Source organism: Bactrocera latifrons, unplaced genomic scaffold (assembly GCF_001853355.1).
Source record: "Bactrocera latifrons isolate USDA-ARS-PBARC rearing strain unplaced genomic scaffold, ASM185335v1 scaffold_52, whole genome shotgun sequence".
NCBI lineage: Eukaryota > Metazoa > Arthropoda > Insecta > Diptera > Tephritidae > Bactrocera > Bactrocera latifrons.
In genome coordinates, this window is record NW_017537179.1 from 905994 (window position 1) to 933145 (window position 27152).

The window sequence follows — 27152 nt, forward strand, 5'->3', positions numbered from 1 at the left end:
TCTGAGTATTCGGCGCAGTACCCGCCGGGGGATGCAGAGGAAGAGGAAGACCTCCACTCCGTTGGAAGGACCAAGGGAGAAGGACCTGGCTTCACTTGGAATATCTAATTGGCGCCACGTAGCGTAAGGAAGAAACGACTGGCGCGCGGTTGTTAACTCGACTATAATCGCGTAAGCGGTGACTACACCAATCAAGAAGAAGAAGAAGAAGAAGTTGTTTTGGATTTATTATATGTATATTAAGCAAATTAGAGGGCGGAGCCACACCATCGATTTTTTTCTTTTGTGCCAAATTACAGTTCTTTATCTTAATTTAATGCTTAGTTATGGCAATTTATAGATTTCCGCTTAATGGCGTTTTGTGGGCATAGAGTGGTCCGACACTACGAACACGTCCTTCGTTATCTCAAGAATATCTCAAATTTTGCTCAAGTTACAGCTTGCACAGACAGATATATAACCCCAAATCTAGCTCAATTAGTTTTAGGTGGTACAAACAATCTTTAAGTGAACAAAACTAGTATACTCTGTAGTAACATGTTGAAAGAGTATAAAAATGGAATCGAAAAGTTGAAGGGTCGCTTAGATCAGTGATGCGCTCGAAGAAAACAATGTTGAATAAAAAAAAAAAATGTTTGCTCCGAATTATCAACTCCTCGTTGACTTTGGTCAAAAGTGTGGTCGCACAAGACCCACTTTGCACGTTTAGGATATCCGACTTGCTACTAAATTTTAAATTAAACTAAATTTTTAAATTCGGTGGAAGCATATCGACTTATGTACTTTATATACAGACTTTTTCTAATGGATTTTCTATTCTCCCGCAAGTTTTATTTTGTTTTGTTTATATGCTATTAATGGAAATTTATTCCCTTTTTTCATAAAACTAAATATTTATTTTATAAATATACATATATAAAATTACTTGTTTCAAAACGTTTTCTGCCTAGTATATATAAAATCATTTATATAGCTCGTTGTCTCGAAATCGGTTCTAGAGTCATTATCTCTTAAGCAAAATTTTTCTGAATGATCCGTAGAACTTTACCCCTCACACTCACGCTCTAAGGTAAGTTCATTGCGATTCCCACGACAGCCGGTTCCACGCACCGGAATTGACTCAGATTTCATCCGACCAAGGGCGGTTTTTCGGCAATCTAACCCCGTTTGGATCGGTAAGTATTAATCTGTGTTAAGGTAAGTTCATATGAATACCGGTGCGGAATCTATTAAATGTTTTTTGATCAATAATAGCACTAAAAAAAAACTTTAAAATAAAAATAGGTGATAGAGTGTAAATGTTATACAAAAATACGAAATCAACCGAATAGAAAAGTAAGTAAGAAAAGAATAGTACAGTAAAACACATTAAAGTGTTGTTCAACTCAAGGTTCCTCTGACTGGCAGAACAGCCGTTTAGTTAGTAGTACAAACATACTTTCACATACACATATGTATTCAAAACACTAATGTATCGCACATTAAAAGCAATTATTTGTAATCTTGCCTTTGTTTATAGTTAAAATAACAGCGTATGTGGAATAAAACAATCCAAATAACGAACGTAAAAATCTCAGTGAACCGCATTTGCTCTTATGCTTACTATAGTGGGTACTGTTGAAAATAACAATACCGAAAACTTATGATTTAGCTATTTTATAACAGTAGACCAAACACTGAATACAAGACAGGACATACTGGTAAAACAGTAACACATGAACAATAAATTGGATAGCTAATCGCAGCGCAAGAGCCGATTTCCTAATGGAAAATGGATTTTGGGTTAAGCTAATTGAAATCATACCTTGGTCAGCAGCCTCCCAACCTTTGTAAACAACGGCTTTGAAGCTTGTACTTGTCTAATATCATTTCCGATTCCACTGTCAAGTTTTTTAACCTCCAAAATTTGTAACGTATATCAGGTTAATTGAAAATACCATAGTAAAACACATTTTTTTGCCAAAATTTATTTTTTACTCAACATAGTTCCCTTCAAGAGCATCACTAATTATAACGTTTCTCCAAATTTTCGGTACCATTTTTATACTCTTGCAGCATGTTGATATGCGATCACATAGTATACAGTTATGTGAATAATAACACGCGCAAGTTGCGATATTTCAAACAAATATGCTTATTTATTTCTCAGTAAGTTTTTTATTTTGAAAATAGCTAGTACTATCAAATAATAATAAAATTGGTTCAAATTCTTTTCATAAAGAAAAAAGTACAATAATTCCAATCGCTCATCTCATTTTATGCTGCGAAATTCATCCTTTTTTGCGGCCTGGAGAAAACTTCTCACAGAGAACGTATAATATAGAGAAGGTTCACCGCGTTGTCAAATTTACGATATTTCATTTTTTGGAGGGGTACTCTTTTCTGCAGTGGATTTCACCACAAAAGCAGGGTTACTCTTTTCTATTAGCGGATTTCACCAATATTTAACAGGAGCGTCGAAAATAGCAGAATTGAGCATTTTCAGTGATAAATTAGAAAAATTATGCTAATTTCAATGTTTAGAAATGTACGCTTACAGATTCGCATATTTACAATGCGCAAGCGACTATGGATATAATTTATGGATATTCTCCATATTCTATTTTATAACAAAGCTCATATGTATTCATATGTATGTATGTGCAATTTGACCTATTTAATGATAAATTCCATTAAATCTGTTGGAATTTATAAAGTCATATTTCCACTATTACCTAAGTAAATATATGTATGTATATATTGGACATTAGAGGTATTGATAACATTTTAAAGACCAGGCCGACGCACATATTCGCATATGGATGCAATTATGTATGTGTAGATATAAACAGATTTTTAAAAACCATAACCGTAATGATAAAAATGTTTTTGATAAAATCCCGTTTTGATAAAATCATAAAAGTCATATGCATATAATTATGTGTACATGTAAACAGGTTTAAAAAACAGTACTCATAAAGTTCACAAATTCAATATGTATGTAATTTTGTCACGGACAACCAATGGCCGAACTTCACGTTTTGTCAAAATGTCAATGTGTCTAAGGATTGACGCGACGACAAAGCGTCACAGCTTTGTGAAAATCCAAGCAACAACTTCGCCTACAACCCAGCGTAAATATGTACATATGTATATGCGTGAGCTTGCATACATATCGACGCAGCTGCGTAAAAATATTTCAGAATCACAAAATATTTTTCACATTCCTTGACAAATACAGTCAATAATGGTTATGTGCCACATTCAAAGATACAGATATTTGTAATTAGTTAAAAATAAAAATATAATATGGTACATAAGCGACTGCGGATACTKAAATGAGTCGTACTTAAAACAATAATTTCTAGGTATTTAAAAAAACAAATCGTGAGATGCAGCAAGATATAATATATGATGCTGTTAAGAGTGATGAGGGAGGTATTTGACTTTCATTTAAGCGGAGGACTACTTAGCCGGGATTGACTGTTGACATGAATCAGAGGAATATTGAATATTTTCTTTATGTTGTCAATTTTATTGTAATATATTTTAAAACTTATTTTTGCGGGGTTGACACTTTTTCCCTCTCATACATTTCAGAAATATATTCAATTTATGATGTTCGGCTTTTGAAATTGTCGCGAAAAGACGCCTGTAGGCAAGGCATGCTCGGGGAGATGTAATGGCGCCTGCTTTTATGAATGAATAGAATATGCTTTTTGAAAATGCGTTTGTGTTCATGAATGAAAATTTTGTTGTTGTATAATTTACTATAAATTTTGACGTCGGCCATATTGATTTCTGATGGTATTGGATTGTTGTTTTTGAAGAACAATATTTGTAATTTTTGCGGGTGACATATCTACATGTGAAAGCATATAAGTATGTATGTTGTCTATGCATTTTTTGTGTGGGAATGTCATACGCACATATTTACATGTGTACTCATATTTTAAGTATGTATGATGATTTTTGAGACTATTTTTGTTTTTCCATAGGAATGTTTGTATTTTTTGATTCACATTCGTGTGCATATGTATATTATTTGTGTGAGAATGTCAAACAAATAACATACATATGTATGTGTGTACGTATAAAAGTTTTAAATGATAAGAGGTGTGATTTACATATATTATTATTGTAATATATTATGTTTTTAGGATATTACGATAATGTTTCATAGATATAGTATATATACATGCATACGAAATTACATATTACCAATGATAAGAAATATTTAAAAAGTACCATGAATATAGCATAATTTAATAATATTGTTATCAATTTTGCATGAATTCACGAAAATTCGCAAAATGATATTCGTATCAATTGATTGCATGTAAACGTATAAAAATATAAGCAACAGAGCAACATTCAACTGTAAAAGAGCAATGTATATTTCTGAGCATAATTTTCATTCAATGGTCAGCTCTGTTCACTCATCTCTGTTAAAATTTCTCCTTCCGAGCCAAAAGTGGTTAAATCCACTAATAGGATTTTGTTAGCTCTTGACAGTTTACACGCCTGTCCGCAATTGAACCTTCCCATATTATACGTTCTCTGCTTCTCATACTTCCTTTTTATGATTTAAGGGCATGCATCTGGAATGTCTGGTCTCTCAATTTTGAAAGTGCCGCTGCGCAGCTGCTTGATGTCCTCGTTAGAGTAATGACTGATATTACCGCCGTCCAAGAAATGCAATGGACGGAACAAGGGATGAGGCAAGTAGGTCCTTGTGACATTTACTACAGTGGACATATAAAGGAGTGCAAATTCGGTGAGGGATTCGTAATGGGAGAGAGACATCGTCGCCGAGTGCTAGCATTAACGCTGGTGGATGAAGGTGTCAAAATCATGTTTGACGACTTTAACGCCAGGGTGGGCAAAGAAGGTATCTTTGGCACAACATTATGGGCTTCCACGATGAAACATACCCAAATAAGTTTAAGCTGATCGCATTTCCGGTGCCCGAAATATGGTACTAGATTCCAGTCCAAGAAAATTCATCAAGCTACCTGCCTGTCTCCGGATCGAAAAGCCACCAACCTGATAGATCATATTGTGATAGACGGAAGGCATGTTTCCAGTGTTTTAGACGTGCGTATGCTCCGAAAACCTTTTAACAATTTTAAAAATTTATCACTACTATTATTGTGAACAGAGCGTCACGATTCCGATTACTTTGGCGGTCGGGGACTAAGAAGGAATTTTGGTATAAATGGGGAATGTGCTGATAGGGGAGCTTCTCCAGAAGAGGAATACGGAAAAATAATGTTGCTAACACTTATTTTTTTTTAATATTCGCGATTAAAACTTTAATAATATGAAGGATTTTTCCACAACAGCGTTTTTATTGTTTGTACTTTCGTGTGACTTTTTTGTTCTCTATAAAAATAATTATTTCCAACATTTTTCGAGCTATAACTGAAGTACTTTCGTGTAGTACTCCTTTCTCTATACTTCACACTTTATTTAATATTTAGTTGTTTATTAAATTTAAATAAGAAAATATCCATATGCATGAAAAGTTTGTTCATACTCATTTAATTTGGAATATAATTTATAGGAACTTGTTTTAATTAGAATTAAGGTTGTTAGATAAAGAAAGAGGAATTTTAGCTGAAAAGAACAATTTCAGCGAGTTGCTCTTATTTGCTTGTTATCATATGGCAGCGCCACATTTCCTCATAATTGTTAGCACATAAGTAAATGATGTACACAAGTGTAAAAAGTATTTTTTTAAATATAGATTTCTTAATTTAAAAAAACAGCAAAAAATGTAAAATGTTAATTTGCATAAAGTGTGATAAATGTGGTGAAACCGCTTTGTTGAAATGTTGCAATTTTTGGAGTTTCTGAACTTTAAAGTAGTTACATACTATATGTACATATGTACCTCTGCGAATGGTAGGCACCTTGCCGCGGTGCAAGGGCTTAGGCGCAAGGCATCCTCGGCATCCCCCAACCGGCGTGACGGTGCTTATAGGCACTGCCTAGGCAGAATGTCGAGTGCCGCATGCGTGCGCCAACCAAGAGCTACCACCTCCTAATCCAGGGTGTTATGCGACTCCCATGCCCAATGGAATGATTTGCAGCCAGGAGGTAAATTCTGCTGTATTCTAACGGAGCCTCGCCAACACCGGGCTGAATTGGGAGTAACTGTGCCATACCGCGTCAAGGGGCTCTGCCGTGGCGGACCCCCTAGTTGCCCATTAAAACTAGGGTCGTAGGAACAAGAACAAAACAATCACACAACACGGAAACAAGGCAACCACAAAGGAAAGCGGACACGGACAACGAATAGGAAATCGGCGAAGCGGTAGGCAAAGGGGGTCAAGGAGCTAGGCGGAAGTTTAGCTTCCTTGACGGGCTCTCGACAGAGGAGCGGGCGCTGTTTGAGGCGTATGCCAGGGAGGATGAGGACGACATGCCCTCCTGCAGCGTCGGTCGCCTAGCGAAAGTGCCTGGTGCCGCTGAAGCAGCAACGAGCATCTCCAAGACCCCCGCCAGAAGCCGGAGCGGGTCGCACTCGGGTACGTCACATCGGGCAGAGCCCGACGACGGTGCTGGAAGAAGAAGGAGGATGCGCAGAAGAGGTGGGCAACGCCCTCTCTCGGAAGCTGGCAAACCCGGCGGGTGTGACGAAACGCACAGGAAGGGAATGAGAAACCATGAAGTGGTACCTGTGGTACCTCCGAGATGGGAAGACTCCTGACGGAGCGGAGACTATGGCCAGGAGTAGGAGCAAGGGGAGCAACGCGTGCCGAGAAAAGGAGAGTGAAAAAACCGTGTCAGCTCGCGCACGAGGCAGCGGTACCAGCAACAGTGGCCAGGTCAAGGCCACCTTGACCGCAAGGCATGGCGATAGTAGGGCAGCGCCCTCTGACACGTATGTTCAAACCGGGAAGCAGAATAGCGGCCAGATCACGTCACAGGAGCCCCCCAGCTCCAAAAGGTTGGTGGACAGCCTCGCAATGGCGTTCATCCCCGAAGTATTAGATGATAGCGAAGATGATCTTCATACCCAAGGAAGGAAGGAAAAACTACTCATTGGCGAAATCTTTCAGGCCAATCAGCCTAACGTCTTTCCTTCTAAAAACCATGGAGAAGATCGTGGTCCAGGAAATAAGGATGAAAGGGCTAAAGAGAGCACCGCTGCATGCGGCTCAGCATGCCTACAAAGCGGGCAGATCTACCAGTACTGCTCTGTACCAGCTGACCTCTGAGATAGAGAGTTCACTGGAGCATGAGGAGGTGATGCTTTGCGCGTTCTTGGACATCGGAGATGCCTTTGATAACACGTCTCACAAGAGTGTAGTCAGGACACCGGAATATGGGCAGCACCGGTGCGTAGATGGATAGAAGATAAAAAGGATTCGTCTCGGCACAACAAGAGGGTGCCCACAGGGAGATGCGTTATCACCCCTGCTATAGAGTCGAGTCGTAGACCTGCTAGCACTGCTAACGGACAATGGGATCCGCTGCCAAGGGTATGCGGACAACATTGTAATTATGGGCAAGGGCAAATACGAGGACTCTCTCTCTGACTTAATCCAAATAGGTCTAAACCTAGCGAAGGGGTGGTGTAGGGAGATTGAACTGAATATCAATCCCTCCAAGATGACCGTAGTCCCGTTTACGACACGCAGGTCCCTGCCCGGTCTTAGGAATCTCACACTTGGGGGCAGTGAAATAGGGATAAGCAACAGTATCAAACACCTCGTTTTGATGCTAGATTCCACTCTGCGGCGGAAGCAGCATGTAAACCTGACCTTGCTCAATGCGACAAAAGCTTTAATGGTGTGCAACCGGCTGGCGGGAAAGTCCTGGGGCTGTAAGCCAAGGATCGTTAGGTGGTTGTACACCATGATAGTGTGACCGATAATCACATATGGGGCGGTGGCCTGAGCCTCAATACTGTCGCAAACTTCGGCGCAGGGTTTGTGGGCCCACGCACTAAGCTTTTCATACCGATGGGAGAGTTCCCGAGCATTTTCCAGGCAAAAGTTTTGGCCATAAAACGGTGTATAGACATAAACCTCCATCGCAACTATCGCAATGAGCGACTAGCCATTCTAAGCGATAGTCAAGCGGCGTTTAAAGCGATCTCCTCTTACGAAATCAAATCGCTACTAGTGTAGGAGTGCAGATAAAGGGTTAACAGCCTTGCGAACGAAACCAGGTACACCTAATCTGGGTGCCTGGTCACAGAGGTATATCCGGAAACGAACTGACGGACGAGCTCTTTACGGGTTTGGGTCCCCATACCATGAAGGAGCTGCTCCGAAAGGAAGGAGTGGGCAGGGAGGAGCATTGACAACAAACTCACGGTATGACACATACCAAGTTGCTAATGGGAAGTTACAACTTGAGAATATTCAAAGTTGTTATAAACCTCCCCAGGAACAAACTCAGGCTACTATTCGCATGGTACACTGGTCATTGCAAACTGAATAGGCATCAGCATAGCATGGGCCTATCCTCTTGCGACTGCCGATTCTGCGACAGGGAGCCTGAAACACCGGAGCACCTGCTGATCGACTGCACAACAGTCAGTAGACGCAGGATTAAGGCACTTGAATCGATGTTTGAGGATAAGGGTCGCATTGCCTCACTAGCACACAGTAAGCTATTGGATTTCATCAATGCGCTGGGGCTAATTGAGACAATGTGAGCCAGGAGAGGGCACAATAGACCAAAGGTCGCGGTGCATCCCTCATCTTTCAATCAATCAATCAATATGTATGTAAAATTATATAATATTGAAAGATTCCGATAAACATTGGTTTGCAAGATTTAGAAAATTACAATTTTATGTGCAATCAAATATGACAGGTAAATACAAGAGTAGCATTTTATATACGTCTTTTATGTGTTTTCCAATTCTATTCGATACCACACAAACAGATTGTTGTATATATGTATGTATGTATTCTTAGGTACACTTTTAAAAACTTGTTTTCTTTCACTGGCGCGGTCAATAGCATGCGAGAGTAGCGGTTGAGAAGGCAAATGAAATGTTCTCTTGATATCAATACATTATTCTTTTTAGAGAAACTGAGCATTTGTCTAAAAAAATTCTACACAAACAGTAACTATTTACTTCAAACTTTTATATTATAATATAAATATTTCCATTATTTATTTTTGTACGTGTTCGGGCACATTATTATTTTTTTTATTACCGAAAAATTATTTATTTGACATTTTTCGTACATTGACACAGGTACAAAAAGGAGTCAAAAGCATAACGATAACAAAGCTGCTCATTAAATGAAAACCGTTAAAGCAACTTAATATTTTGGTATCTAAAATTTGTGTGTGCACATTTTAACACACGTTCACATTTCCTGTTCTGTAACTGATTGGCATTCATCAGCGACAGCAAACAAAGCTCGACATAGTCATTATCGTACGTATGATCAACACTAGTTTTCTACTGTTTATATTTTCTAATTATTATTTTTATATATTTTCATTTGTTGCAGTAACAGTCGGTAACGTCGCCTTTTTTGTTTTATTTAGCCATGGTATGACGCTGGTTATTCGGCATGTTTAAGATTCTCTATCGTGGATTATTAACGCTAACTGTTTTTCTTCAAATTGTATTTTCATTTTGGCATATAATTCGTTTATAAACTTATACAAAGTTTTACTTTGCTTTTTAGTATCAGAAGCTTAAATTCACCTCAAATTTTGTATGAATATCTTATTTTCTCGATATATTTAACTGCACAATACTAACAACCGCACTAATAAACTGAACAGGAAACGTCAAATTTTACGAAGCACACTCAGTACATTGTCTGTTCGTTGTTGCCGCCGCAGTCATTGGCAACAGACACATTTGTTTTTGTTTTGTTCTTTATACCTGCAGAAAGCATTCGCGCGGGCAAAACTACAGATGCCCTCTTTTCACACATGCAATACGGCTGAATATGGAGAGCGCAAAACTGAAAAGACCCTCCCAAACAGTCGAAATCAAACAGTGTTGCATTTTGTAGTATAATATATATTAAAACACAAACAAATAAGTATCACAAAATAATACAGATGTGTTTTAAAGATATTAAAAAAATACCATTTCAGCAATTATATACTAATTTATTATTTACACTAATAATCATTATCAAAATTATTGCAGCCCTAACATGAAATTTATCGGTAAATTGTACGGAAAATTACTAACACGATAACACTATTGGTTCTGGTCAGTGACTTCTAACCTCACAACTTTATTTACCTATAAAATTTTCTCTTCCAAACTTTCGGCTGAACTAATCAAAAAGAGAATTTTTAAGCTAAACAAAATAATTAGAGGGAAAACATTATATACCATAATACACTCAAACTATTCATAATAACGAGCTATTTGCTGCATATACATATGTATGAATTTTTCTCTATATATCAATATGAAATAATATTTATAGAATAAGAAAAAAAAACTAAGCGATTGAACTGCCATTGAAAATTTCAGGTCAAATGACTTTCGGCCGGTGACTAATGCAAAAGGGGAAACTCCTAGGGTTTCTCTCCAATTACATACTTTGCGCATATCTATATATACATATGTAAATATATTGTACATACAGATATAAAAATATATCTACATATTTCTTACACCATATAATGCCAATTTTCTCTCATTTTGACGGTTAGTAAAACGATGCAATGAAATTATTAAGGATATAAACGTATACGAAATTAGCTCCATGATAATATATCTAATCTAATATAACCACAGACATGCTTACATTATTGTGCATTATTCTACGTATCTATTATTTAGTAAAGTAGCAAATCCGCTCAACATCAAATCCAGATATAAATGAATCACGTAGGTACAAGTTATCGCTATACCGCATCCTGTTTATCAGCGACCCGCTACTAATTGACTCAATCACGAAATAAAAATAAACAAATATTTACAATACAAATGCACCATCAAAAAATTCCGTCTACCACCCTCCTCTTCTCTCTTTTCTTTCACATCTTCTCGATCACCAAATGAACATAATTTTTTTCTCAATGAGCTGATATTTGCCCGCAATAATATTGAACCAAATAACTCCTTGCTGAATTCATTACGATTTACTAGCGCCCTTGGATTGGGAAACATCCATACATCCTACATTAATGAACGTTGTAACCACGTCGCAGTAAGTCAAAATCTCGACCGCAAGGCACGTTTATCATACTTTTCAAGAACCTATTATAAGCGTATGTACATTTGTAATCATCATACAAACTGTTCTATTCAGCAAATTTATTTTCCGCGCTCAGTTTAGAGTATGTTTTGCTTACCCGATACATACAAAGCATGTCACACCTTGCCTCTCAACCCTCCCAGATCACAAACACTTAAACAAACAATGGCACAGCAGTCTAAATGTATCCGAATAGAAACATACAAAAATACACTTTGCGCTCGTATCTGCTCGCTCAACATACGAATAAAGTGAACCTCGTCTAATTACGCCAACAGCAGCAGCAGTCGACCTGGGAATTTTTTATGTACTTAGGTTTTTTCCTTTCTCGTTTCCACTTTGTACTTTAATACTTATATCGTAATATCGATACAAAATTTCACGGTTAAACTACTTCAGATTAGCTCAATTTTAGAGAAACTACTCGTATCATCACCTTTTTGTATTTTTAGCAATAAGTATAATATTAATTGTATTTTTCAACGATTAACTTTTCTTGTACGAACAGCAGCTGAGAGATGACAACACGCAACTAAAATGGCGGACGTTTCTCCATTCGGTGTTCATCCGTTTTCATTTGTATTAACTTTGACGTAGTTGCACTGCATATGGGTATGTGATTGTGAGTGAACGGTTTGCAAAACAAAATAAATTGAGAGAGGACAATCTATTCGTATTTATTATATATACAACGTGATGCCAATCGTTTGAAATTAAGGAAGCCATCAAAAAATCCAAAAAATCCAAAAATAAATCAACACAAGAATATAAGTGCGACTAAACAGCATTGAAGGAGTCTCCGCATTTTAGATGTTTACAACTTTTAAAAATCAACAAGGAACTTCGACAAAAATAGTATATAATACAAATATATTAAAATATTAGTCCCCAGAAGCCTTTGTAAAAATATGCAGATAATAACAAATTAAAATGGTACCGTGCTGATGGCAAAGCAAGTTATATAGAATTAACAATTTTTTAATCTAATTTTTTACATACACAAATTAAGTTTTTTATATTTTTTTAATTACTTTTTTATTTGGTTCCCTGCCACAAAAACTCGTAAAATATTGCGATCATCTCCAACATAAATGAATTTCTGAACCATTTCTAACAAAATCATGTCTGGAGACTTGTTGTCATTACTCTCGTAATTGTGTAACGGATAGTTGCTCGTATCGACCATCAATGCATCAAAGTATTTTCCAATAGCGAAATTGCCAGTGATATTACTCAGAGCCAAAGCCTCAGCACCACCAAGTGTTGCCAAAAATATTGCTTGTTTGTAATTAAGAGGCTGATATGCTTGGTCTTGTACCTCTAGGCGTCCGCTTCCTTTAATCTCCTGTTTTTTCACAAATTCCAAATGATGAGAAACATCGAGTGCACGAAGCATAGCATCCTGTATAGACATCGAGTTTCCACCCGAAACATCTGAATAAATATAGTGTTCATAATATATAATAATTTATAATTTATGCCTTAAATATAATGAAATACAATGTATAGTACATACCTGTACCCAAGCCGACTTTTATTCTATTTTTAATCAGTCGCAGTACATCACATAAGCCTGAACTTAACATATTATTCGAGGCGGGACAATGAGCGACCGAAGTTCCACGTTTGCCAAAGAGCTTTATTTCTTCATCGTCCAAATGTACAGCGTGTGCCATAACTGTCTATAAGTTTATTTAAGCCCTATTAGGGTTTGCAACTCAACTGTTTTTTGGTTGAAGCTTTAAAATTCTGTATTAGTATTAATATTCATATATGTATATGTATGAACATATAAATCGAAACGAATGGTAATATTTATTGACCCTTCCTTTAGCTATCACTACTATAACGATTAATAAAAAATTGTCAAGTGAATTTAGTTATACATAGTTCGTAATACCTAAAAAATTTGGTTAATCTCAAATTGAATTTATTTAACTTCAATTCAACTGAGTTTGAGTTGAAAACCATACATATTTATTGATCTATGCGCTTTACCTTAGGTGTTAGCAATCCAGCATTATCATATGCCTCCGCATAACTGGTATTATATAGCGACTTGACAAAATCAATTTCGGACAGATTTTCGCTAATATGACTCTAAAAAAATAAAGAAATTTTAATACATTTCTAATAATCACATAAAAAATTGTTGTCTCAATTTTTACCTGTATATGCAAATCATTTTTGTGTGCAATTTCTCCAAGTTTGGCCATTAATTCCTTGGTACAGCTCAAAGCAAATCTTGGTGTAATAGTGGGTTTGACCAAATCTGTCTCCAGTTTTTGTATATCTTTTACGAATTCCTCTGTAGAAGCTATAGACTTATCCGTTGTTTCACTGATTTTTAAAAAATTATTTTAAAATTCAAATATTGTTTCTTAATGTTTTTGGAACATACACATAAAATTCCGGACTATTTTGATTCGAACAGACTTTTCCAATCAACGCGCGTTGACCTTGGCGCAAGGCTTCTTTTGCTAAAATTAAAGTGCTCTCTTTGTGATTGGTACCGAAATAGGATGCAAGTGTGGTGCCCGCCTTTATAGTATTTTCCTTAATAAGAAAATAATGAAAAAGAACATATGTATGTATATATAATATAATATTAACCAGTATCTATCAACGTATTCACTATCGAGTTTTATATAAATCTCATTATTTCTGCTTCTACATTGACTCAAAGCCAGTTATGACATAAAATAAATGACAATTGTTACATAAATACATACTATGTATGTACATAAATACATACTATGTGTGTATATACATATTTCTTTAAGTAGAAATCTTAGAAAAATTCATGTTGAGTGAATCAAATTTGAATTTAAAAACAAGTGCATATGTACAGCTTTCTTATGAACTCACCACAACTTTTGCGTAGGTTTTCTGTGCGAACTTCTGGTCTGCATATTTCGCTTCCAATGGAAATGTATAGGTATTCAGCCAATCTAAAAGAGGCATATCTAGACCAAGCCCGATTTGTGCTACTTGGGGTGCGTGAATATGACAATCAACAAAGCCAGGCATAAGAAATTGATCATTGCTCAGTCGTTCAACAGTAGCACCTTTAAAATTTGTGTGCTGCGTTAACCATTCATTATAAACGAACTCATTGCCAACGCCAAATATCTAATAAAATTATTAAAATATTTTCAGTAAGATAGAATTGTACCATCTTTCTCTTTATTTAGAAAGAGAGGCTACATACATACATACAAAATATAAACAAATATACATATGTACATATCCGCATGTTAAAAAGACAATTGAATTTTGTATCACATACTTTGCCTTTCTGATCAACTGCAATAAATCCACTTGTAAAGATCTCGAAGTCATTCAAAGACTTAGTATGTATGATTTGTCCAAAGAAAACCTTTGCCATTTTTTCAACTATAAAAAACGTCAGCACCTTTCGATATAACTTTAACACTTTTAAAAAAGCTCTTCACAATTCCACGTTACTTTCGTATCGGCTAATGATTCCTCACTGTTTATAAGTTCACAAACAGGCTCTCTAATTGTTAGAAATTTACTTACTAAAATATACACATACATACTACATTTTTTAAAAGATAAGCAGTTTCCATTTTTAAATATGTATGTATGTACGCTTATATTTTAATGGAATTAAAAATTGAAATTTATGCTATGATGAATCTATGCTGAAATTTATATAAAATCTTTCAATTTATTATGAAAAAGTATGTATTTCGCTTGCTTTGCTATGTAATAATATTATTAATATAAAAAATGGGAGTACTTTATTCCAACTGTCTTATGGTATTTTTTCCATATTCATAACTTAGCAGGGTAACCGAGTTTTCTATTTGCATTCCGCAAGTAATGTCATTCTCTGCAATGTGCGAAGAGAATTACAAATAAACAAACATTATAAAACAGCTGTTTTCATTTGCATTTCATTGTTAATGCATTCAGTTATTTTAATATATGATTAAAAGCAATCTCGAAATAAAGTTACGACAAATTATATACAGGAATGAGTGTTATAAAAGTCAATATATCTTGTCCTCTATGTGGGATTGAAATTAGGGATAATGTAAATCGACTGGTGACTGACAGTTGTGGGCATAGCAAGTGTCGCCGTTGTCTCCTTGCTGATGATGAATGTTCAGAATGCTTAAAGTCGAAACGATGTAATACTGAAAATAATACAGGACACGATGCAATCGTTGCAAGTGGGGCAACAGTCGAGACGAATCTTAATGCTACGGCCAAACCTATTAAGAAAAAAGGTAGAAAAGTTGCTTCTATGCCAACGCACATTCACCGATTATACAGCGATTTGGACTCCGGCGTCCGTTATTACTGTATACCTTGTGGTAGACAATTTGGAAGTCGCTCGCAACAATACTATCATTTAACCTGTGGTAGCGATGCTTCCAAGAAATACATGTGCCAGCAATGCGATAAGGTAAGTTAATTAATTTTTTTGAAGTGCAGTACATATATTTGTTTTAAAATTAGACGTTTTCTACAAAATCCCATTTAAAATATCACTTGGAAACACATGAGGAGCGCATATATCATTGCGGAGAATGTAACAAATCATTCTCAAATCGAATAGTTCTCCAGAAGCATGAAAGGCTTCATCGCGCTCCTTCTATTCAATGCACAGAATGTAGTAAATCATTTCGCAACAGGGAATCGCTGTCATGTCATACTCGGCAACTCCACGGAGGCAATGAGTTACCTTATACATGTGAAGTCTGCCAGAAAAGCTATGCTTTGAAATCTACTTTAAAGCTACATATGCAAAAGCATTTTGGTGAGTTGTCAACATTCCAAATATTATTTAATATTAATTAATTCTTTTCAGATAAGAAGTATGCGTGTGAATACTGTGATAAACGTTTCCAACGTAATTATACACTCAAATTACACCTTAAAAAACATACAAAGACTGATTGCTATATTTGTGGTATTTGCTTAAGAAAATTCAGTGACAATGCAGTTTTGTTGCGGCATGTTAAAGTACATCAAGGTTAGTATATGTTTCAACTTAACTCCCAAATAACTTCAGATTTATTTTCAGATGTCGTTAAGTTTCGATGTCTAGAATGTAATGCTACCATCATTCGCAAGGATAACATGTTGCGACATATTCGCACTATACATTCAAATAGAACTTTTGACGACTGTGCTGAACTAATATACCCCATTAGTACCAAAACACTGAAAGCAATTGAATATGAAAACCATATAGAAGACTCATCACCAATTGGGGAACCAAAGACTGTAGAGAATAGTGCCGTTATTAAAAGCATAGGAAATGTTCAGCCAATGAAAGTTCCAAATTATCACATTGCCACTACACTCACCACAAATATTAAATCACCACCTACCCAATCTACCATTGCACCCAACACCTCGAACAACGATTCTACAGTTATCCTTTTTCCGAAAGTACCCATAAATGCAAATATTGTGTCTGGTGGAAGTTCTACAGTTGTTCAGAAAAAAGTTAAAAAGTACGATCCAATTAAAATGTATCGAAAGATTTTGACTTCAGATCGAGATGAAAGTGCCTCCGAAAGTGATAGTGAGAAAGAAGAAGTGTATGGCATAAAACCGCATTATTCTGATAATTCTATTTCCTGTGTGAGCTTAGCAACTCCTGAAAAACAAATAACGGTTAACACTTCAAATTTCAGTGAGACGCATTGGCGTAAAAACTTTAGATATACCTACCAATATCAAGACTTTTAAATATTTTTTTTACAATTAAGTATACACTTACTAATTGTGCACATGTTTTTTTTTTTAATACATTATCTTAATATATTTTTAATATTCTATAAACACGTTTGCCTTTTCACTAAGCCTTAACTTTTTATATTTTACTGCAAAAAAAATAGAATAATATATGTACATATGTATGTACCATAGATGAGCAAAGAATAGTTTGGCCCAATGCCATCGGTTTGATGTATTCTTTGACATATTAGAGCACAAAGAATGCACACACGCTTCTTCTGAAATTTAGCATTAGCCGTGAATAAGGTCATGTGATATTGCCCGCATTGCTCTATGGTTAATTTCTTTTTTAATGATTATCATTTCAAATGGTGTGTGTGTGTGTTTGTTGGCATGCCTTTGAAATAAAGAAAATTTTCGTAAATCAGATGTATGTGAACGATGTCGAAAACTACACCTAGAAGTACACATTACGCACCCACGTATAATTACTTTGACGGTATACATAACTGGCGGGAATGTCTCGCAATGGGCCATTCACTGGAAGTTAGTAAACGTCGTACCTTAATGTGGATTTGGCCCACAGAAAGTGAATTACTTAAATTTGGACAATTACTTGAGACCCTCAACATAAACCACATACTTAGTATAGGATGTGGCAATGGATTATTTGAAAGGATAATACAAGATTGTCTGGGTATGTAAGTAATATTTGTGTATAGTTCATAAATATACACAAAAGTAAAGACAAAAATTAGACCAAAAAAGTGTATTCCATTCCTTTTTTTTCAATAGGAGTGGCAGTCAATGGTATTGAAGTCGATCGATCGTGGTGGGAAAGTAAATATGCAATTAAAAGTTTTATTAATATCAATTATTTTAACGAAAATGAAAATCTGAAGAATTATCTACAAAAGTGTTGCAACTTGGAAAATTGGAATTTCGCATTGATGTTTTGCTACTTTAACAACCGCACTGCATTCCTTAATTATATCAAAATGTATAAAGGAAATATACTTTTAATTGTTGGACCAAAAACTGGTGTTAATGTTTACACTGAACCATTGCCGCTTGAGCCACATTTCCCTGGAAGAAGTCGTTGGGAATTAAAAGCTACATTAAACATTGGAAACCTTGATGTAATAGCTTTTTATACAAAAGATGTGCGATGATAAATTAATTTACTTTAATAAAATAGTATATTAATTAAGTAAACAAATTTAAGTCTAGTTTCTATTAATTTCAATGTGAAATTTACAAGCTGGAATTGTTTGCACTTCAGCTGTGACTGTACTGTTTATACCCAAATTCGTCAATGCCCCTCGCACTAAGCCACAAGTGAAAAAAACAAACTGGAAAAGAAGCGAAAGCTATTTAATCTAGTACAAAAATTTAAATAATATATGTATACCTTTGGAGCATGTTCCAGTTGTTTAGTACCTGTCGATATTCGTGTAAGGAAACGAAATGCTCTATCCTGTACCACGTAAACTCCGTGATTGTTAGTACGTAAATTATCAACTTGTTTCTTATAGATTAGTGTCCAGAAATCAGTACATATAAATTTCATTGTCTCCAACTCATCTTTAAATCGTGGTACATCTCGCGTTAGACGTTCTATAAGGCGATATCCAGTGTTAAATCCAATATATTCCAACGATGAAAAGTCATTCTCCTATGGAAAGAAAACTAGTATAAACGCTAATATGACATTTTTTTGGCTTACTTTATTATTATTATTTAGACAATAGTTTACAATTTCAGAATGCAGAAAATCAAACAGTATGTCTTCCGACATTTTAAAAATATTTTTAGTTAAATTAAACTCAGATTTATTTTATCTTAAAAATATAAACAATTATAAAACAGCTGACAATGTGGTGTGTTTCATCAACAATATTAATAACACAGCATCTCGGCAGTCAATTTAAGATTGCTCCAAATCTGGATAACAATATTGCCAATGGAGACTGCACATTGCCAACGTTTAGCAATCCATGACTAAATATATTTTACGTCATTCATTTCTATAAAAATGTACTGTAATTTTAGTGGTTTGACAACGTGGTTTTCATTTCCACAAGTCTTTGCAGATCCTTGCCTAGTCATAAAAATATCAACTCGAACCTCCCAGGATTATGACTCAAGTAACCAGTCAAAGTTTCCAGAAGAGCTATGTCATGACAGTGTCAAGAGAATGGGACTGTAATAAATTGCGAAATACGTTTTGATTAAGACTCCATTTGTAAAAGACATATAGACCGAATAGGGCTAAGCAACTGCTTTCAAAGCAAAAAGGACCAAAGTTGTGAGATATTTTATTAACATAGATGACGAAAGAACAATCCCCTAAGCTCCTCGTAGCTTGCCTTTAGCAAAGCGTAAAGTTGTAAGCCAGACCACACGCGTAATGAGCGAAGCAGCTTGATTGAGTCATCGGCGGGTCCGTGTAGTTCACCTGTGGTACTTGTGAGGAAGAACGATGGCAGCATGAGGTTCTGAAGAAAGACAGTTATCCACTACCTTGAATCATCGACACATTATACTCGTTATCAGGCACAAAATGATTCTCAACGTATGATTTGAAAAGTGGTTATGAGCAAGTCGAGGTAAACGAGGAAGGCAAAGAAATAAGATGGTCTATGGCTATTTATGTATTATGTAGCGCTCCTGCACATGCTACCTGTACCTGACACATGCTATATAAATTTTTGCCGTAAAAAGGGGTATCCGGAAAACGGGTGGAATTAACTCCAATAATAGAAGGACGGCTAATAAAGTTGGCAGCATACTCGAAGAAGAGGTGGAGGGCGGTGTGACGAACTCTGATACGAGAATAAAATATAATCGATGATAAATTACTCGTATCAACTAGACAGTGAAATTCGGAGATGTCTAAATTTTGGAGTTACGGATTGTTGCTAATGATCTAGAATATAAGGGCTGCCGATTTGTGCAGCAGACATTTTTAGTTCTATTTGAGGTGCTGCCGTGATAAAAGTATATGAGATATAAAGAAGATGTTGTTAATTCGGGTGAGTAATGGATCGATAAGTTATTGGAATTAGAAATAAAGATTAGTAATTAAACTTTAGATTGGGGCTTTTAATCAACAATTCAGGTGACAAGGTAGACTATATATCGAGAAATCCGTTATAATATGAATCAGCTGTTGTCGATTTATTGTTTTATCCCATCCCTAATCGGTGTATATATCTATATATAAATATATATCCATAAAGATATTGTACAAGCATTTTAAAATAAAAGAACTGACTATAAAGTCTATATAAAATTTTAACGAGGAATGGGTGTCATAAATATCAACTATTAATATAACCTATTTATTATACTATGTACTAATGAAAAAACTAATAAGAAATGGAGAAGTGTAAAACGCCAAATGAACAAACTTTAATGAGAAATAATAGTGATGAAAAGTATTACTTGGTTAGCCGACTTCTTTTCCAATGTGTTTTAATTCTTTTATGTTTGGCCAGTTATTCACACGCACTCAATGGAAGTTTCGTTTTCGACGATACCGTAGCTATCGTAAAAAACGTTGATGTGACGACTTATCCAACAAATTGGACATCAATACTTAAAAATGATTTTTGGGGCACGTCATTACTCAGCCCAGAATCGCACAAGTCTTACCGCCCATTAACAACATTGATATTTCATTTGGAGTATACTATCTTTGGATTTCGTGCCAAACATATGAAAGCTATTAATTTATTATTACATTGTATAAATACTCTCCTAGTGTGGCAACTTCTTCGCAAGCTCCGGTTTGAAACAACAGTTTCTAACCAAGTAGCCGCAGTCGCATCAACATTTTTCGCAATACATCCGATTCACACAGAAGCAGTTTGTGGAGTTGTTGGTAGAGCTGAATTGATATTATGCACATTTTATTTAGTAGCGCTCTTGCTTACTTATCACAGAACCTGTTTAGGTGCTGGTACTGATGTATTGATTATCTTACTGACTGCAGTAGGGATATTCTTTAAGGAGACAGCTATAACTATTCCAGTTGCATGCATTTTTCTTGAATTCGCGAGAACACAGGTTTTTGTTTACCCTTGGAGAACACAACTGAAATTCATTTGTTCATTTCGTAATGCTACATATGTAGTTGCTACTATTGTAATAATAATATTTCGTTTGTGGCTACAAAATTTTCAGATCCCTCGTTTCAAACCAATGGATAATCCTATAGCGCTTAATGATGATCTCTTAACTCGCATACTTTCCCAGAATTATATATATGCTATTAACTGGTGGATTCTTTTATGTCCACAATGGCTAAGTTTTGACTGGGCTTTAGGATGCATTAGATTAATTACAGACATCTGGGATTTGCGCTTGCAGGCAGTTTTGGCTATGTATTCCCTTGCAATGGTTGCCATTATTAATAGCAGACAAAATTTCGCACCCTTATTTGGACTGGGCCTAATGGTGATACCTTTTCTGCCGGCTTCAGGAGTTATTAAAGTTGGGTTTGTTATAGCTGAACGTGTGCTTTATGTACCATCAATTGGCTTTTGTTTCTTAGTGGCACAAGGTTTAAGCTTTGTATATAACAGCAATACAAAACTATGGTTGCTACAGTTATATAAGTGGACACTGATGTTATGTTTCATCTGTCTACTGTTACGAACGCGAGAACGAGCTAAGCAGTGGCTATCAGAAGATAGTCTTTTTGCTTCGGCATTAAAAGTCTGCCCTAATAACGCTAAGGTATCTATGATGTATCTTTTATATACAAATATTTTGAACGCATTACAAATTTCAGGTTCATTATAATATAGCACGTTTGGCAACGGATAGATTAGATCGTGACAAAGCGCTCACACATTATCATAAGGCAATCAGTCTCTACCCACAATATGAATCAGCACTCATGAATTTGGGAAACATATATCGTGAAATGGGAGAGCTAGACGATGCCGAAAAATACATTAAAGAAGCATTAGCAGTAGTACCTGATTTCGCTACTGCTTGGATGAATTTAGGAATTGTTCAGGCAGCACGCAAAGATTATGAAAATGCATTACTAAGTTACAAAAATGCATTAAAATATCGGAAAAACTATGCTGTATGTCACTACAACTTGGGCAATCTTTATCTTGATCAGAAAATGAATAGTGAAGCGATGCAGCATTGGCAAGAAGCAATCGCTTTGAATCCGCGTCAACCCAAAGCTTGGGCTAACATACTCACAATGCTGGACAACCGAGGGCTGTACGAAGATGCTATACGAGTTTCGGCACAGGCGTTAACCCATCTTCCGAATGAAACAAGCATTATGTTCATACGAGCTAACGTTTTCGGAAAATTAAAGCACTACATGGAAGCTGAAGAGCTGTACAAGCATATAATAGAGGTCGAACCACTAAATGTATTGTTTCATACGAACTTAGGCGTTCTGTATCATCGTTGGGAGAAAGTAAATGAAGCCATAGAGAGTTATCAAAATGCATTAAAATTAAATACCGAAAAAGCAATAACTGCTCGAGAAAATCTTACCAAGCTATTAAAGAGAAAACGAAAAGAAAAATTAAGCAAAATCGTGTTGTAAATTCTGTTATTGTCGATCCTTCAATTATTTGAAATTTTTATGGAGATTAAAAAGTGTAGTCTAATTTCATTATTTAAGTAAAACATTTATAATTCAAGCATTAATAACCAACAGTTTTTAGCTTCAAACCCCAATGTCCTTACTATATATAGAATATTAAGAATATGCAATTGCGAATTCCAAATTATTATTATATGGAATATTTTTAGAATCGGAATGATGCAGAAAACAGTTCTCAACAGAACAAGTTTTGTAATACAGTATTCAGTAACTTAAAAACACGTATGTATGTAACTATGTTAGCGCCAAAAAGGTATTTACATATTCCTTTGTTATTCAAAAATATCAGAAGTCGTCTATGGGCATTCGATAAAGGAATTAAACAGTTAGTTACATCTATTGTATTTAAGTTAAATTCAAAACGGCAATTTAGGGGCTTATTATACTGAATTAAAAATTTATTTAAGAAAGCATCTCAGAGTGTATATAAACTTTTTAAAATGGAAAATACTGGTACAATTGATGTACCAGAATCAAGCCTTCTTCAAATGTATACAAACATACAGAAATCTGCTTATAATAATATAGTATCGTCCGTTCCGGTTACATAGATTTAATTTTTTGTATACCAAACGAAAGTAAAATTAATAGAAAAAAATATTTTAGAAACGCACTGGTACGATGTAAGTATGATGTAATTAGATTTATAATTTATTTATTTATCACTTATATTTAAGTATATATGTATGTACATTAATAAATGTTTCAGTACTTTTAATCAAATAAATCATATGTCAACGTAATTACGTTAATTAAAGAAACTGAATTCATACATACAAGAAATAAACCCGTATTTACTTTGGAATTTAAATTTTACCTACGGTAGTATTCAAGTTAATTTGGATAATGAATATAAGTCTTGTAACAATAAAATATGAGATTTGTTTAATGAGTCAACAAGCAAGTGTTATTTACAAAAAGTGTAGCGATTCAACGCTTATTAAAAATGGACAAAAATAAATACAACAAACGTGGAATTATATTTTACGTTCATCGAAGTACTACACACCATATAAAAAAAAATGTAATAAATATTTGAATCACAACTGTCATTAACAAGAAGTTAATATTAATGCACAAAACTTTCATCTCAAGCATTACCTCATAATACTGAGTATATATGCAATTTCAATTTATTGTTTGGCAAACTTCTTGGCAATCATTTTAATCTACAATTTGAATGGAAATAAAGTTAGTGAAATGAAATGAGTTTCATTTAAAATGCGCAGACAGGTAACACTGTAACTATGTATAAAATATTTATCCAAAAGGAGTTACTAAATATGCAAAGATTAAGTAAGTCTATATGTTTGAGATACGTTTGGGATGTACTATTTTAGGATGGATCCAACTGATGCAAATGAGAGGACACTATTCTTTGCTTTAGATAATAGTATATGTAGTTAGTTCTGAATAAATAGTGAGAGTTTAACATTTTTGTACAATCACATTATGCAGGCGCTTGACTTATAAATTAAAATGAATGAAAGGATGCATTAATATGATGAATTAGTATGGATTTCACTTAAACAATTTAGAGTAATACAAATTCTTCAGTTTCCTCGTCATCATCGTCTGGCGCATTAATATATGACATGCTATTCGTTTGTAGATCGAACTCCTGCTTCATTTGAGTCACTTGTTGCTGCAATGGTTTGTAAGGGGAATCATTGATTGTGTACCATTCTTCCTCAGGACACTGTCCGCGTGAAAATGTAAAAAGTGGATAGTTGATTTCAGAATATTGAGCACCTTCACCGTGTCCACCAGTATGTGATGAAGATGTAAGTTTATCCATTAATCCGGTGGTGCAACGCATCGGATGTAGATACTTAAAAATTATATGTTAGAGAAAATAAAGTTTGCATAACAATGTAGTAAAATCATAAATTAAGCAAACAAACTGAACTTACTAACTGTACACTTTCCACAAAATTATCAAAATCAATTTTCGTAGCACAGTAAAAACCGATACAACAACTTGGATCCATTTTAGAAGTCTTCAATTTTCGAGGTGATTTACAATGAAAGGATTGTAATGAGAAATTATCCTGATTAACATCGACCATTTCTTGGCAATAATGAGGATCCAAATGTATAAGTTTATCTTCTAAAAATTATAAACAACTAAGAATACAAATACCCTCCCTCTATTAATGTGATAATATAATATTACCTTGGAACCCAACGAAATATAATGAATGTTTTGGCCTGCCGCCTATAATACCAATGCAATATTCTGTACTCAGTAATAGTTTCAAGCAATGCGCGTAAACGGGATTAAGTTTTTCCGATCCCAAACGAAGTGGTATTAACAGAATTAACGATTTCCATTGTTGTTTTAGTGATTTTGGCAATTCAGTACGCCGTGTTGTTTGCCAGGGAACATGCTTTTGAGGAGACGGCTCTCGTATTCGACATTCTTTTTCCACATCTTGCATATAAACTATAAGTAAGAATGCATTAAATTTTCAGTTAGTATTATTACATTTTTAACTAAAAGGCTTTTTACAATTATGCTTTCTTTTGATCCCTTATTTATATGTTTATGACTTCGTCTTAAAAGTGTAATCAAAAACTATTTTTAATATCTTATATGAACAATAACTCACTGGTACAATCCTTAGCTACATAAATTGTTATATTATCGAAGTCAGCATTTTCTTGTGCCGCCATTTTCAGTGCTTGTCTGCAAATTATTATAACGCATTATAAACATAATTTTGCTTCAAACGTCACCATTTACTTTAGAAGATATGAAACAGATGCTGGACCGTACCAATCGCCTGGCCTTTTGCCCATTTCTTCACCCAAGCTAACCAGAGCATGTATCGAGAAAGGACTGCTCTTTGAAGAACTATCGCCAAACCACTTAATAATTTTTTTATGCATATTGTCTTCAAAAGTAGAATGTAACTGCGTTTCTGCATCGTAACGCCAACCTTAAAAATACAATTATATTGAGTTGAGTTATTGTTTCGAAACAATTTTTTGCTTACTTCTGCCTAAGAAATGGCAAACAAGCCCTTGTGCCAGCAACATTTGTCCGCTGCGCAGCATGCAACCCCAGCCGCAATCAGATGTGTAACTAGAACCATTCATTGTCGGGAATTCCCTGCGGTAAGTCATCCAAATGCGACTATAAAAATCACGACGGAACCCCTCAATACCCTCCTCCCATGGATGGTCGGCTACTTGATTCTCTACCGCATCCATACCTAATTCTTGTGGAATTACTATTTCATCTACTTGGTGAGCATTGAGTGGCGGATAAATATTGCTGACCGGGACAGCATGGCTATCACCCATACATTGTTCTGGCGTTTCGTAGGAGCTGCTATTTATTGAAGTTGAAATTACGCCACCGGAGTTTGTAGTGAGTTCAGTAGAGCTTTCCATGGATGATGGTGGAGTATATTTGCGGTGATAACATCGCCCCAGAAGCCACACTGGCTGCTCTTTAGAAAAATTTGGTTTGATTTTTCCGCTCCAACCATATTTGACGTTATGCCACATTGACAAAAGTTTTGATTCCATACCCTTATGGGGTGTGCGACTGACTGCAGGCATTCCGTTTGTAGAATTCGCAATATCGATCTCGTCTCCGTCAGTCGATGTGTTTGCAGTAGTTGCGCTCGAATATAATTGCTGGAACGCATTCATAAATCGTGATGACGCAGAAATTTTACGTTGCGGTGTTGATATATCCCCGTTTAATACGTCCGTTGATGTGTTAAAAGGCGCTGTTGTTTCAGTGGCTGTTGCGGTCGATGCACTCAAATTTCCTATAAAAGTTGCATTGTTACTCTCACTACTGACTGAAGGCAACTGAATGGTTTGTATTGTCGCAGCTTGCTCTTCTTCTTCAACTGTAACGTCGACAAGTGCGGGTACTACTACCCTGTCCGCCCCTTTGGATGCAGCAGTTTTGTCACTTGATTTACTCGCATTTGGCGGCGGTGGAGTCGTACTCCCTTGAATAAGACTTAACTTCTCATCTGTCAACTGCGACAGTGATAATAATCCATCGTAACTCATCTGTAAATGAACAATATCGTTATATTGTTTAGTACATAAAAATATTTACTACACCGATAACGAAAAATTCTCAAATTGTTATGACTAATAGCTGACTAACTTAAGGTCCCAAAGACACTTGTTAATTAGAACTCATCAATTATACACAGATATGAAGTAATTCACATATGCACTTACCATTTGTCGGTCCTACTTATCATTAATGAAGAGTACCTGGCCTGTTTCGTCTCTACTGCGCGATTACCCAATCGGTATGATAATATATTTTGTTGTTGACGCCTACCCCGATATTTAAGATAAGATATTTATGTGTTAAGAATACTATTAATATTAATTAGCAGTTTTTACCAATTCTTACCCAAAATTGATTTGCTAATGCTTATGCGAATGGAGAACGTTAGCCAAAGAATTTGAGTACAATTTAAAGTGAGAACACATTACCTCTCATTTTTTCTATTCTCCTAATACAGTGCATATTTTCGAAAATCTTGTAAACAAAATTTTATTTACTAAATTAAGTATCTCGAATTTTTCAACTTTGCCCGATTTGAGTTTTATTT

At 35.4% G+C, this 27152-nt stretch overlaps 7 protein-coding genes and 1 long non-coding RNA gene across 17 annotated transcripts in view; 4 read left to right on the top strand and 4 right to left on the bottom strand.

Moving 5' to 3' along the window:
• LOC108974023 overlaps positions 1 to 11731 on the bottom strand; it is a 30803-nt gene extending 19072 nt beyond the window's left edge. Inside the window, exon 1 of one of the 2 annotated variants that reach the window (XM_018941595.1) lies at positions 11626 to 11731. The gene's annotated coding sequence lies outside the window, so the exon portion shown is untranslated. Of the gene's footprint in view, positions 1 to 9667; positions 9827 to 11625 lie in introns of those variants that run through there. The other variant, XM_018941594.1, reaches the window with a different exon arrangement.
• On the top strand, positions 10052 to 12156 carry LOC108974026. Of its 2 annotated transcripts, none has more exons than XR_001993775.1 (2): positions 10052 to 11631; positions 11698 to 12156. It is a non-coding gene; the product is annotated as an uncharacterized LOC108974026 (long non-coding RNA). The 2 variants fall into 2 exon arrangements; XR_001993776.1 differs by having other exon boundaries at positions 11701 to 12156.
• Positions 12157 to 12193: 37 nt separating this feature from the next.
• On the bottom strand, positions 12194 to 14769 carry LOC108974025 (guanine deaminase). The gene is made up of 7 exons (XM_018941596.1): positions 14479 to 14769; positions 14058 to 14321; positions 13591 to 13745; positions 13358 to 13529; positions 13188 to 13289; positions 12706 to 12871; positions 12194 to 12623 (listed from the first exon to the last, which is right to left on the bottom strand). Exons 1-7 carry the CDS (start codon positions 14575 to 14577, stop codon positions 12217 to 12219), a joined length of 1365 nt encoding a protein of 454 aa, XP_018797141.1. The 5' UTR covers positions 14578 to 14769; the 3' UTR covers positions 12194 to 12216.
• Positions 14770 to 15075: 306 nt separating this feature from the next.
• Positions 15076 to 17015, top strand: LOC108974027 (zinc finger protein 2 homolog). The gene is made up of 4 exons (XM_018941598.1): positions 15076 to 15627; positions 15681 to 15981; positions 16033 to 16197; positions 16249 to 17015. Exons 1-4 carry the CDS (start codon positions 15193 to 15195, stop codon positions 16920 to 16922), a joined length of 1575 nt encoding a protein of 524 aa, XP_018797143.1. The 5' UTR covers positions 15076 to 15192; the 3' UTR covers positions 16923 to 17015.
• A 97-nt stretch (positions 17016 to 17112) lies between these two features.
• LOC108974028 lies at positions 17113 to 18134 on the top strand. Of its 2 annotated transcripts, XM_018941600.1 has the most exons (3): positions 17113 to 17607; positions 17706 to 17750; positions 17813 to 17963. In XM_018941600.1, exons 1-3 carry the CDS (start codon positions 17352 to 17354, stop codon positions 17875 to 17877), a joined length of 366 nt encoding a protein of 121 aa, XP_018797145.1. In that variant the 5' UTR covers positions 17113 to 17351; the 3' UTR covers positions 17878 to 17963. The 2 variants fall into 2 exon arrangements, with proteins under 2 accessions (XP_018797145.1, XP_018797144.1); XM_018941599.1 differs by having other exon boundaries at positions 17706 to 18134.
• Positions 18075 to 18778, bottom strand: LOC108974029 (trafficking protein particle complex subunit 6B). 2 transcript variants are annotated; one of them, XM_018941602.1, is made up of 3 exons: positions 18667 to 18778; positions 18322 to 18585; positions 18075 to 18262 (listed from the first exon to the last, which is right to left on the bottom strand). In XM_018941602.1, exons 1-3 carry the CDS (start codon positions 18706 to 18708, stop codon positions 18137 to 18139), a joined length of 432 nt encoding a protein of 143 aa, XP_018797147.1. In that variant the 5' UTR covers positions 18709 to 18778; the 3' UTR covers positions 18075 to 18136. The 2 variants fall into 2 exon arrangements, with proteins under 2 accessions (XP_018797147.1, XP_018797146.1); XM_018941601.1 differs by having other exon boundaries at positions 18637 to 18778.
• A 1360-nt stretch (positions 18779 to 20138) lies between these two features.
• Positions 20139 to 23392, top strand: LOC108974037 (transmembrane and TPR repeat-containing protein CG5038). 4 transcript variants are annotated; one of them, XM_018941613.1, is made up of 4 exons: positions 20705 to 20796; positions 20858 to 20981; positions 21099 to 21653; positions 21709 to 23392. In XM_018941613.1, the coding sequence occupies exons 3-4, from the start codon at positions 21117 to 21119 to the stop codon at positions 22492 to 22494; spliced, it is 1323 nt and encodes a 440-aa protein (XP_018797158.1). In that variant the 5' UTR covers positions 20705 to 20796; positions 20858 to 20981; positions 21099 to 21116; the 3' UTR covers positions 22495 to 23392. The 4 variants fall into 4 exon arrangements, with proteins under 4 accessions (XP_018797155.1, XP_018797157.1, XP_018797156.1 ...); XM_018941612.1 differs by having other exon boundaries at positions 20141 to 20981; XM_018941611.1 differs by adding an exon at positions 20141 to 20350 and having other exon boundaries at positions 20411 to 21653.
• A 96-nt stretch (positions 23393 to 23488) lies between these two features.
• LOC108974038 (cysteine protease ATG4D) lies at positions 23489 to 27025 on the bottom strand. 3 transcript variants are annotated; one of them, XM_018941614.1, is made up of 8 exons: positions 26951 to 27025; positions 26770 to 26871; positions 25554 to 26592; positions 25301 to 25496; positions 25167 to 25243; positions 24731 to 25000; positions 24468 to 24664; positions 23489 to 24385 (listed from the first exon to the last, which is right to left on the bottom strand). In XM_018941614.1, exons 2-8 carry the CDS (start codon positions 26770 to 26772, stop codon positions 24089 to 24091), a joined length of 2079 nt encoding a protein of 692 aa, XP_018797159.1. In that variant the 5' UTR covers positions 26773 to 26871; positions 26951 to 27025; the 3' UTR covers positions 23489 to 24088. The 3 variants fall into 3 exon arrangements, with proteins under 3 accessions (XP_018797159.1, XP_018797160.1, XP_018797161.1); XM_018941615.1 differs by having other exon boundaries at positions 26941 to 26958; XM_018941616.1 differs by lacking the exons at positions 26770 to 26871; positions 26951 to 27025 and adding an exon at positions 26647 to 26693.
• Between the last annotated feature and the right edge of the window lie 127 nt (positions 27026 to 27152).

Excerpts from the sequence above, each read along its gene's own strand:
- LOC108974025 (XM_018941596.1), bottom strand. The coding sequence starts at position 14,577 with ATGGCAAAGGTTTTCTTTGGACAAATCATACATACTAAGTCTTTGAAT. Across the intron at positions 14,322-14,478 it reads CAGTTGATCAGAAAGGCAAA|ATATTTGGCGTTGGCAATGA; the intron begins GTATGTGATACA and ends TAATTTTATTAG. Across the intron at positions 12,624-12,705 it reads AAAAGTCGGCTTGGGTACAG|ATGTTTCGGGTGGAAACTCG; the intron begins GTATGTACTATA and ends ATATTTATTCAG.
- LOC108974027 (XM_018941598.1), top strand. The coding sequence starts at position 15,193 with ATGAGTGTTATAAAAGTCAATATATCTTGTCCTCTATGTGGGATTGAA. Across the intron at positions 15,628-15,680 it reads TGTGCCAGCAATGCGATAAG|ACGTTTTCTACAAAATCCCA; the intron begins GTAAGTTAATTA and ends TTTTAAAATTAG. Across the intron at positions 16,198-16,248 it reads GCATGTTAAAGTACATCAAG|ATGTCGTTAAGTTTCGATGT; the intron begins GTTAGTATATGT and ends ATTTATTTTCAG.
- LOC108974028 (XM_018941599.1), top strand. The coding sequence starts at position 17,352 with ATGTCGAAAACTACACCTAGAAGTACACATTACGCACCCACGTATAAT. Across the intron at positions 17,608-17,705 it reads GATAATACAAGATTGTCTGG|GAGTGGCAGTCAATGGTATT; the intron begins GTATGTAAGTAA and ends TTTTTTCAATAG.
- LOC108974029 (XM_018941601.1), bottom strand. The coding sequence starts at position 18,708 with ATGTCGGAAGACATACTGTTTGATTTTCTGCATTCTGAAATTGTAAAC. Across the intron at positions 18,586-18,636 it reads GTCTAAATAATAATAATAAA|GAGAATGACTTTTCATCGTT; the intron begins GTAAGCCAAAAA and ends TTCTTTCCATAG. Across the intron at positions 18,263-18,321 it reads AACTGGAACATGCTCCAAAG|TTTGTTTTTTTCACTTGTGG; the intron begins GTATACATATAT and ends CTTCTTTTCCAG.
- LOC108974037 (XM_018941610.1), top strand. The coding sequence starts at position 20,292 with ATGGAGAAGTGTAAAACGCCAAATGAACAAACTTTAATGAGAAATAAT. Across the intron at positions 21,654-21,708 it reads TCTGCCCTAATAACGCTAAG|GTTCATTATAATATAGCACG; the intron begins GTATCTATGATG and ends TACAAATTTCAG.
- LOC108974038 (XM_018941614.1), bottom strand. Across the intron at positions 25,497-25,553 it reads TTGCCATTTCTTAGGCAGAA|GTTGGCGTTACGATGCAGAA; the intron begins GTAAGCAAAAAA and ends TGTATTTTTAAG. Across the intron at positions 24,386-24,467 it reads TTGTGGAAAGTGTACAGTTA|TATCTACATCCGATGCGTTG; the intron begins GTAAGTTCAGTT and ends ATAATTTTTAAG.